Raw genomic sequence first — 12,025 nt, 5'->3', positions numbered from 1 at the left:
TCTACCCAGGTTACTTATACCTTCGGAATCTAATACTTAACATGCAACAAGAAAATTGGATTTACACACATCTATTATATCTAGATTATATTGTAACACATGTAAAATGTATGAGATTGCCTGTCATCTAGGGGAGGGAGTAGAGGGAAGGAGGGAAAAATCTGGAAAAATGAATACAAGGGATAATGTTATAAAAAAATTTACTTATCCTTATATACTGTCAAAAAAAGTATAATTATAAATTAATAAAAAAATTCTGAAAAAGAAAAATCATGATCATTCATCATGACTCCACATCCCAAAGAGAACCATCTATTTTATAACAAATGAATTTAGTTCAACAAAATAAACTCATTGTCTGAAAATGTGTCATTCTGCACATCCAGTTTATCACTTCTCTGCAAAGAGATCACAAGATATGCCATTATATATTTTCTAAAGTCAAAATTGTTTTCCATTATATTACTGTAGAGATTGTATAAACTGTTGTCCTCACTTCATACTAGATCAGTATTAATCCTTCCAGGACTTTCTCCTTCATTCACTTATTCATCTCTTCTTTGTATACTTGATTTAATAAACGTGGTTTTCCCATTTTCATATTTTGAAGTGTTGTCTCTATCTCTTCTATAAACAATATACAATTGGAATCCAAGGGCAATGGGTGGTAGTTTGCTCCACTTGATGGAAATAAAAAGTCTGTAATAAAAATCTTTAGAAATTTTCCTATTATTTGTTTGTTGTTCTCCTTCCATTTTTATTCTTAAAAGCTATCAGGATGAATCTGCTTAATTGCTCTCAATGTTTGCTCTTAACTGGCTTTATCTTCCCCTGCTTCTCTCTGCTTTGAGGTAATGCTGTTCATAATCTCTATTTTTTCTATAAGATTTTACAAGTGAGCTTATTAGAACATAAAACAATATTGTCTATGGCTACCTACCATGTCTCTCTCTGCTTGGCTTAGAAGTCAAATGTTTGCTGATTAAAGTGTTTTTAGGCTTTCTGGGTATTCTTTTTATGGCAATTGATGCTAAACTATATGAAATTATAGTCTGATCCTATGTCCTCTCTTCTATCCATCACCCATGAATAACTTGTTTGAATAGATCAGGATTGAATTATTTTCACCTCAAACCATATTTTATTTTCTCATTTTTATCTTTGTTTTAAATTTGTGTTAATTTCAATCTTTGCTCTAATTTTGTATTAATTTTGATATTTGCTCTAACAAGTCAGTGGTCTGATTGTTCAAATCACTGATTAAGGAATGACAAATCAATAACAAGTCATTTCCTATGTTAGCATATAATAAACTTCATCCGTTGTGATCTAATTTTGTGTTTGCAATACCAGTGTCTACCATTTCTTTTCCTGAAGAAAAAAATTCATGATACACACACACACACACACACACACACACACACACACACACACACACACACACACACGGCTTCTATGTAGCCTATAACTCTTTACCTTTTCTCATTCCTTTTCCCCGATTTATATTTTCCATTATATGCTGGAGAAGTTTCATTATGGCTCCAACCAAAAACCAAGTGACATCTGGATGGTCCAATGGGTGGAACCTGACTATAAAAGTCAGGAGGATCTGAATTCAATCAGCCTCAGACACTTAAACAGCTGTATGACCCTGGGCATGTCACTTTACCTATTTGCCTCAGTTTCCTCACTTAGAAAATGGAGATTAATAATAGCACCTGCCTCCCAGGGTTGTTGTGAGGGGCTAATATTTATAAACAGCACAGTTATTGGCATGCAGAAGACATTATTATCATCATCATCACGATCACTATCATTATTAAAAGGATTAACCAAGCCAAATGTGGGAAGGCTTATTACTATTAGACTGCCTACTTGTTGATTATTTCTTTGGCTATGGCAACTCACTGAACAAAGAAAAACAGACGAATGGCCTTCAGTCCTGCAGAATGCCCTCTTACTTAGGCCATATCAGTTTCAGAGTGCTAGAAAGAGAAACAGAGGATGCCAAAAATCTCAGTTCATGAGAAATGATCTGCTGAGAAAACCAGCAGCTTCTGCCTAGATGTAACATCTGCTATGGTAGATGAACAGGCAGGAAAGTTCTCTTATGGACTTCAGAACCTATGACCCTTGAAATGAAATAGATACATTTTGCTACCTAGAGACTTCCATTTCCCAACCCAGAAAGGTAAGAGTCCAGTTCTTAGACTTGTACTAAAATAGCCCCTTGGGCATCAGTACTCAACAAATATTTACTAATTGATTGACATTAAAATCATGCAGAATAACAAAAACAGTGTCTGCAAAAAGCTTTTTCAGCATCAATAAGAAGCTATTTTCTTAAAAATAAAGTGTTTCTAGGAATACCATTTAAGATCTTCAAAATTCTAAAGATTTTCCTTGTTCTTTATGAGTTAAACTGGTTAACCTAAATTTGGCATTGTTATCATATTTTCAAATGTGAACTATATCTTCATATAAACATTCAAAAGACTAGAAAGAGAAATCACTATTTATTTTAACATTTGAAAATAAGTGATTCTACTATTTTCAGCGTGTCCATTATGTAATTTAGGGCCTAAAAATTCTCACCTACAGGTACTAGCAAATAAGGTAAATTTAAAAGCAACAATTCTAGTATACAACATACAATATTTTCCTTCTACTACTGTTGAGTTATAAGATTTCTCATCAATATGACCACAAGAGGAAGGGGTGAAAAGGGGAAGGTCTTTAAAAGCCACCACAAAGAGAAGTGCAGGATTTATAAATGGAAGGGGCTGGTAAAAACTGAGAGTTAATGGATTCTGAGATCCTCATGATGAAGAACCCTAGACCTCCGTTTAAGAGTCTTGGTTTACCTCCCTGGTCTATGGCTACTACTTAATCTCTCTGGGTCTCATTTTTGAGAACTAGATGCCCTTTTAGGCCCCTTCCAGCTCTAAGTCAATGATCTCATGATCTATGCCAGACTGGTAAAAGGTCAATATCTCATCTCATGTAACTCTGAAAACACCCTTAGTTACAAGAAAATTAATGACTATAAACATAACTAGTTATACATAGATTCCCTTGGACTGGAGCCTTGATTCTTTTTCAAAAATATCTAATACAGATGGAATGAAAAAATAAGTAAATCAAAATGTTTCAAATCCTGAAGGCAATCTTGACAAAAAGTTTTAATAAGTCTCTCATTTCTTTTTTTTTTTTTAATCATTAACTGTTTTTTCTTTTTTTTTATCATTAACTGTTTCTTTTATTATTATTATTATGGCTTTTTATTTACAAAACATATGCATGGGTAATTTTTTCAACATTGACTCTTGCAAAACCTTCTGTTCCAACTTTTCCCCTCCTTCCCCCTCCCCTACATGGCAGGTAGTCCAATACATGTTAAGTATGTTAAAATGTATGTTAAATCCAATATATGTATACATATTTATACATTTATCTTGTGTTTTGCTACACAAGAAAAATCAGATCAAGAAAGAAAGAAAAAAAACCTGAGAAGGAAAACAAAAATGTAAGCAAACAATAACCGAAAGAGTGTAAATGCTATGTTGTGGTCCACACTCAGCTCCCACAGTCCTCTCTTTAGTTGTAGATGGCTCTCTCTCTTCAATCACTGAACAAGTGGAACTGGCTTGAATCATCTCATTGTTGAGGAGAGCCACGTCCATCAGAATTGATCATAGTATAGTCTTGCTATTTCCAAGTATAATGAGCTCCTAGTTCTGCTCATTTCACTCAGCATCAGTTCATTTAAGTCTTTCCAAGCCTCTCTGAAATCATCCTGCTGGTCATTTCTTACAGCACAATAATATTCCATAACATTCATATACCATAACTTATTTAGTCATTCTCCAACTGATGGGCATCCACTCATTTTCCAGTTTTTAGCCACTACAAAAAGAGCTGTCACAAACATTTTTTGCACATGTGCACATGTATCCTTCCCCCAATTCTCCCTTTTCATATTCCTTTGACGTGTTATTCCCCCACTAGACTGTCAGCAACTTGAGGCAGAACCTAGCTTATCCCCAGTGCTTAGAGGCCTGGCCAACAGAAGTGCTTAAAAAATGTCTGCTTAACTGACACAAGAGAATAGCTCATCAGGCAGCTTGGATTCCAGGCTCCCTATCAGGCCTCAAGGAGGTACCAGGGCACCCATCAATAATAAAGCGGACACTCTTCAATCACTGTTTTCAAACTCTGGTTTCTAAAGAGCTAGTGGCATAAGGCTCAAGTGGCATAAGGCTCAAGTACCCCCTTCCCCCTTTTCCTTTATATCAAACTGCAACCCTCCAAATTTTTAAAGATTAGATAAAAATCCTAGTCCTTTGAGAAAACTTTTGTTAAGTCATAAAAAGGAAAACTTTACTATCACTCCAGAACCTGTTACAACTGTGCAGTTAGCAGGGACCAGTCTATTGACTTACTATATATGCTGGCTTGTTTACAGACATTTGCATGAACTGTGGTAAAGCTACAATTATGGTGGACTCTTTGTCCATTCTAGTTCCTTTCAATCTACAAATTTTTAGGGGACTATTTACTTTATAAAAAAAAAAAAAAAAAATCCTGTCAATGAGCAGCCAGGCTCTGTATTACCAGACCTTGGAGATATGGATACAAACAAAAGACCTGGCACCCTTGGGCTTCATCAGAAAATCAGGTGAGAATACTAAAGTTTGGGGATGGCCTAAGGCTACCAAAAGAGGTGAGAGGGAAAGGCACAGGAACCAGACTGCCCCTGAAATTGGTCTTTTCCCTGCCCACCTGCCTGAGGCAAAAGGGGAAAAATGTGTCCTTTAAAAAGACACAAGGAGAATCACAAGCAGTTAGTGCACATCGAGAGAAATGAATTAAAAATTCCTCAACCTAATACCTCAATGAAAGCAAGAAATATTCACTCTGTTGGCAAACTTGTCCTCCAGGTTTTTTTTAAACCACTTATTACTCATCAGGACTTAGAATGTATATACCATTCATATTTCAAAGAAGCTGAAAGTCTGAAAGTATTTTGAGAAGAGGAATGCTATTTCCCATTTTCAGTCTGTTAGTTCAAGAACAGAAATTATTAATTAACAGCCCTACTTCTCATACTGCTAAGCTGTCTTAAAGCCAAAAATGGGGTAATCTGCCCTAGTACGGGAGCAAACAATTAATTCTTCCTCCAACACTGACACGAGAAGTCTGAAATCCTAATCCAGAAAGCCTTTCTCTAGACTCCTGTTATGCTGTGAAATTAGGATGAAGAACTGAATCAATCAGCAAAATGCACAGACAAGATATGACAATGTAACCAAAGATTCTGACTTTGCCCGATACACTGAATATTTCTTCTTGTACCTACCTGCTTCATCACTTGCTTCTTGAAGGCTTCTTTCTGAAGGCAGTCACTCACGGAGGTCTGTCAAAAAAAAAAAAAAAAAAAAAAAAACAATTACCTGTTCATTTAAACTTGTTAAAAAATTTCTCTCTCATCTTCTCATAACTAATTAATAACAGTAAAAACTAGTATGTTATTTCTGTATATTAAATTAAAATCTCATTCAAATCTATTTCCAAAACTTCTGAGAATAAAAAAGTGAAAGAGTTCTATAGCCTTCTCTCTTTATACCTTGAGAAACATGGAACAATATTTTGTATACAGTAGATATTCAATAAGTGATGGAAAAAAAAAAAAGATTTCTGTAGGGATACTCCTGAACGGCATAAAAGCTTTACACATTCTCCTTATTCTTATACCTAATTTATACTTATTGCAGCTGTTGTGGCAAGCCCTTGAAATATATGTAGCATGGCTGGAAAAAAGGCGCTAAGAATTAATATATTTGACTTAAAATAAGTTGCTAGAGCTTTACTTGCCCAAGATAAAACAGAACTTAAGTTACTGTCCCAATGCCAATTTACCTCAGGAACCATTGGCCATACATCTGGTCAGTATGGAACCCGACAGAAGTTACATCACCAAGAAATAGATTCTTTGGGGGTCAGAGATTTTCTAGCCTCTCTGACATTTCTGACACAAAAGTATATGATGAAGAGGATGGCTTCAGAGAAGTGGATACAGACATATATGAACTGAAGCAGAGGGAAAGTAAGAATAAACAGGGAAAAACTATGTATGGTAACACCATGACAAAGCAAAACAACTTGGGAAGACTTAAGGACCAACCAGGACTACAAAAGACATCATTTGGATGACAATGCCCATTTTTGCCTCACTACTGACCTGATGAATGGGACACACATGGTCAATATATGGATCTATTTTGTTTGCCTATGCTGAAAAGATTGTATTTTTCTTTTCTTACTTGGGATGGGTAAGATTTGGGGAGGAAAGAAAGCTACTATCAGAAAAGAGAAGAAAGAGAAAGAAAAAAAGAGTCTTTGAAAAATTGTCTAAAACATAAACAGGATAGCTTTGAAACTACAATATGATGGATTTATTATTCTTTAAAAATCAAGTTGTTAAGAAGAAAGATTTATTGTTTTCCAAAGAATCTTCTTTTATTTTTTCCCTTTTGTACTTTGTATATGAAAATGCTCTTTGTTTTTGGCAGTGTCATTAAATTTAAAATTAAAAAAAAAAATTAGAAAAAGAATTTAGAGCAAGTAAACAGGTACAAAGTAGGCTGTGAAGCTGCTTCACTTGCTGCCACAAAGCCCCAATTGCTTCAACATGCACTGTGTTCTATAGCTCTTAGACTCTGAACCTAGGAAGTGTGGACAGGCTAAGGAATAGTTTGTTTGCTGGAACATATTTTTGTAGCCTGAAGATATGTTTCAGAACTACATTCAAGCTGGTTGGAATGACATTTATATACAGAGTGATTCATCTGTAATGCTAAGAGTTTTTTAATACCAGAAAATGTATACTTCAGTTATCTTGAAAACCAGGATTTAAACAACATGTAAACTAAAATCTAAAATAATCATTAAACATTGGGCAAAATGCCCAACAGAGGAGAAAACCAATAAATACCTGATGATTTGATTTCAACCATTTGATTTATCATATAGTTATTAAGTAACTAACTACTCTTTGCAGAGCACTATGCTACAAAGTTCAGAGGAGCAAGAGTTGAAAGTCTTAAGACAACAGATAAATTTGTATTCAATAAAAATGCCATAGAGAAGTGAGAAGGAATGTGCTTTGGGAGGGCTGAGGAATTGTTATTAATGGATGGATCAGGGCAAGCTTCATGGAAGAGGCAGCGAAATGAATTTGTCAGAGATAATACTCTATGAAATGGACAAAGGCCAATAAATAAATCAATAAATGAATAAATAATATTTTGGCATTCATTCATTAGTATTATTGCCCCCAAATTATTTCTACAAACAAGAATCTGATATAGCTAGAGTAATGTTTTGGGGTGCATGGAAAGTGTTAAAGTATTTTAAATAAGCTAAAATTTTGGTTAAAACATTCCCTAAAATACCCAAATCTTTTAAAAGTTATTTTTAAAAAGATTTTTTTCTAACATATCATATACTTCCTTGCCTTATTAAAATCTGAACTGCTGAATGAAAAAGTATTTACTAATGGGTTGCCACAGGCTAAAGACTGGGATATAAATTATAACTGAGATAATCCTTGGCCTTATGGAATTTACATTCCAACAAGGGAAAAAAAAAAAGACCTAAATGAGTGGTAGCAGGAGGGTGATTTGGTCAGGAACGATAGTGAGATAGACAAAACTTTCTTGGAACTGTGGTATGACTCCCAGAATAAGAAGTGGATTTTACAGAGATGGAATGACATCAGCAGTTGGGTGGGAAGATGGTAGAATGCATTCTGGTCAGGTCTGATACTGATAAGATTTAACTTTATGTATAACCCTTGCTAGATAAGGTGAACTCTCACCAATCAAATACAATCAGGACTTGGTTAGAGGCAGAAAGTGAAGCAGTAGTAGCAGCTTATTAACTGACTGACAAGGGGGACAAAATTGTTTTAAAAAATTTTTTTAAAAAAAGATAATACCTATAGTAACTTCCTCAAAGGGATATTGCAAGTCATCAAGCACTAAATAAAAATCAAAACAATCCTAAGGTTTCACCTCATGTCCTGCAAATAAGAAAAGAAAAGGGAAGGGAAAGGGGAAAGAGAAGAGGAAGAGGAAGAGGAAGGGGAAAAGGAATAGGAAGGGGAAGGGGAAAAGGAATGGGAAGGAAAAGAGGAAAAGAGAGAAAGAATGGACCATCTGCCTGCTGCTGACAGATTGAGACCTCCTGCACCAAGAGAGAAGACCCTTGCCCTTCTCCACCTGTATGCCCAGTCCTCCTGTGTAAGACTTTCCTGGGTCTATACCTGGGTACCACATATCTGCTCCATGTGTTGCCCATCCTCTCCAGCCTCCACAATGTGGCTGACTTCCCTTCCAAGGTACTTCCTCTTGATGAGGTTTAGATTTGGGGCACCCAAATGAAATTAGGGTTTCTGGTGGTCAGGGAGTTAAATGAATGAGATCTAGTGGCAATGAAAGGGTAGGGAGTTCTGAGGATTCTCTTTTTGACGGCACAAGAGTCCTCTGTAAAGGAATTTATAGACCCGAAAACCTAGATTGATAAAACAGGTTTATTATGGGGATTGGAACTAAGGTTAAAGTCTAGTTAAGGAAATAGGTGAGGATAAAGAGAGGATGGCACTGGAAATAATACTCTAGTGGGAAGAAGTTCCTTGGGGTTCCAAGCATGGTGCTGGCATGTTTGGAACCTCTGCAAAGAGAAGATTTTAGTTTGGCTCTTTTTATAATGAGAGATTTAGCAAAAGGGGCCCGTGGGTGGAGTCCCAATGTGGCTCAGATCTGATGGGGACTGGGACAGGGACAAGCCGGGATTTCCTATTGGAATTCAAAGAGGTGCTTTTGACCAGGATTTGTGAATCAAAGGTCCTAGCTTCTTGAATTGATAATGCATCAGCCAGGAGGAGCTGGGAGTAATCTGAATCACAAATTAATCAGAAAGGATCACAAATCAGTTTCTTAAAGGGACCACAACCTGCTTCACCCTTGCTCTCCCTTCTTTGTCCCCTACCCCACATGTCCCTGAACAGTATACTGCCCTCCCCCCCAGTAGAGATCTGCAGAATGGTCCAATTACATACAGCAAAAACCATATGCAATTCATCAGTTATGATTCTTTTTCATTTATTTTCTTTTACCCTAAATGCTATTTGTGGATGGCTCTCTAAGAAGGGAGGGATAAAGGATACTAATGAAAATTAGGTGATATTAAAAAAAAAAAAAAAAAAAGACAAATAAAAACATATTTAAAAAACAATAACAACAAGCATAGAATTACTTCATGGCAGGCATTGTATTAAAGTACTGGAAATACAAATAAAGACAAACAGGCCCTACCCTCAAGAGCTGCAATTCTAATGGGAGCTTGATATTTAAAATGAAAAGAGCTTAGGAACAAAAACATAAGACCAAAAACCATTACCCAAGAGAGGAGTACACACACACACACACACACACACACACACACACACACACACACACACACCTCAAAAAAACTACAACGTGTTAACCATATGGATGCATTTTTCAGATCTTAAAGTGTTACACATTTGTTATGAGTGTGTTTCTATTATGATTGGTTCATGATAAACATTCTCCATTTTTCACTATGAAATTAAAATTTTATCACCTAAAGTAAGCTTGCTTTTCTAAAGTTGCTTGGATGTCAGCAAACAAAGTCCATAAAAGACATTGCTGATTTGTAAGGCCTTCCTTTAATAAATAGTCCATTGATAAGTAAAAATAATACAAAAGAACAGGAAGTTCTCATCTCTCAGTTCTCAGAGCACAACAGGAAATTGTAGCCATAAACCATTTGAAGAAGGATCTGCTTTTCTCTTGACTGACCAGCACTTTGGATAAATGAATAACAGGTGAACCTTTTGAATTTGTTATTTTAAAAGACTTCTTTTTACTATCATATTTTTATGAAACAGCAGATTGATTCCTGGTGATTGATATGAGCAGAAATCCCTTTTCAGGCATTCTGCTTTTTTTGTTTTTAATTTCTTTTGATGAAAGAAAGATAATTTAATAACAAATGAAGCTGCTAACCCAGTGAGGAAAGTAAGCAGTCAGAAAGTATCTGTAATTTATTATTTAATGTCACTGGACCATATTCTGTATACCAGTACAAGATATTTAGCATTTTTCTTTGTGTTTGCCACAAACCCAAAGACAACCCTATCCAAATTTAGAGTGAAAAGGAAGGATACACAATTATATGCTTTCACTTCCAAAATTTCCCTCACCAGAGCAGCTTGTAAAATTCTGTATACATTAGAATAAAAAAAGATAAGAAAATATGAAAGGGGGACCATTAAAAATGTTAAATGCTTCTTTTTTTTATTGCTTAAGCGTTCTTCTATGTTTCAAAGGTGACTTCAAATAATAACAACAATCAAGGCCCCTAAGAGCTGTTCTGGAGGGGAAAGAGTTAAGTCCTCCAGGGCATGGTATCTGGTCCCTGAAGTTTATTAGGGGAAGAGAGTGAAGTGAAGCATGGGTTAAACAGTCTTGGAGGGTGAATGTAAATGGTACAAAACTTCTCATGATTATATGTAAAATCCAACTAATTGAGTGGGTAATGATTTTCCTATGTCTTGATCAAGTGAGGAAGAAAGTTCAATGCCAGCCTTCTGAAAAACCTCTTTCTCACCAATTACTCCATCCACTTTGTCCATACATCCAATTTGCTATTCTTATGGGCGGATCCAGAAGAGTAAATGATTTGGTTTCTGCCATTAAAGAGCTCCTTAGTGGGTAGCAGTGCCAGACTTGGAGTCAGAAAGATTTATCTTCCTAAATTCAAATATGGCCTCAGACCCTTAATTAGGCAAGTCACTTAATTCTGTTTGCCTTAATTTCTTCATCTGTAAAATGAGCTAGAGAAGGAAGTGGCAAACCATGCCAGAATTTTTGCCAAGAAAATCCCAAAGGGAGCAAATAAGAACTGGGCTCAACTGAAAACAAGTGAACTTTAAAAAGTTTATAATCTGGTAAAGAAGCAAAGCTAAAAAATATGAAACGTTAAGATATGACAAGTACTCAACTGTGTGGTACTAATTATAAATAAAAGAATAGTTAAAAGGCTATCTCATCTTTTCTCCTCCATTGCTGTAACAATTTCTTATCTTAGACCACTAATCAACTGAGGAATGAATCTTTTTCTTATTATTAATAATACATATAAACACAAATAAATGAGTGCCTTATCTGAGATTTGCACAAAGATTTTTTCCCCAGTTCGTCATTTCCCTTTTAATCTTAGTTTTATTAGATTAGCTTGTGTAAAAACTTTTAAAGGTATGAAACTTTATATAATCTAGATTCTCTATTTTATCTTCTACCATCCTTTCTATTCCTTGTTTGGTCATGAACTTTTCTATCTGATAAGTATATTTTTCATGTTTCTTGTAATTTATGATATGACCTTTCATATCTAAGTCACATATCCATTTAGAGCTTCTCTTTGTACAAGGTATTAAGGTGTTAGTCTAAATCTAATTTGTTCCAAACGGATATCCAATTTTTCAGCACATTATGTCAAAAAGTGAGTTCTTATCCCAGTAGCTGAGATCTTTGTGATTTTCAAATACTAGAGTAATCTTTAAAATTTGCTTCTGCATATTGTATATCTAGTCTATATTGATCTATTTCTTGTCAAATTATTGTATAGTACAATTTAAAATCTAACATTGCAAGGCCCCTTTTCTCATATCTTCTTATTTCTCCTGGGATTTTTGACTTTTTCTTCTTCCTTATAAATTTTGTTATTATTTTTCCTAGTCCTAAAGTCATTCTTTGGTAGTCTGATTCCTATGGCATTGAATAAGAAAATTAGTTTTGGTAGCATCATCATTTTTTATTACATAGCCTCATCCTACTCATGAGCAATATTTTTTTTTCAATTATTCCAACCCATCTTATTTCTGTAAACATTTGTCTGTAGTATTCATAGAGTTCTTGCGTTTATCTTGGAGGTA

The 12,025-nt window shown here is 35.1% G+C and overlaps 1 protein-coding gene across 2 annotated transcripts in view; it reads right to left on the bottom strand.

Moving 5' to 3' along the window:
* NSRP1 (nuclear speckle splicing regulatory protein 1) overlaps positions 1 to 12,025 on the bottom strand; it is a 51,430-nt gene that overhangs the window by 14,579 nt on the left and 24,826 nt on the right. For both annotated transcript variants that reach the window (XM_074263785.1, XM_074263784.1), the window contains exon 3: positions 5,360 to 5,416. In XM_074263785.1, coding sequence (XP_074119886.1) covers positions 5,360 to 5,416 — 57 coding nt within the window. The remainder of the gene's footprint in view (positions 1 to 5,359; positions 5,417 to 12,025) is intronic.

Source organism: Sminthopsis crassicaudata, chromosome 4 (genome assembly GCF_048593235.1).
Source record: "Sminthopsis crassicaudata isolate SCR6 chromosome 4, ASM4859323v1, whole genome shotgun sequence".
NCBI lineage: Eukaryota > Metazoa > Chordata > Mammalia > Dasyuromorphia > Dasyuridae > Sminthopsis > Sminthopsis crassicaudata.
Note: the sequence above shows the minus strand (reverse complement) of the source record. Positions and strands in the feature narration are given on the sequence as shown.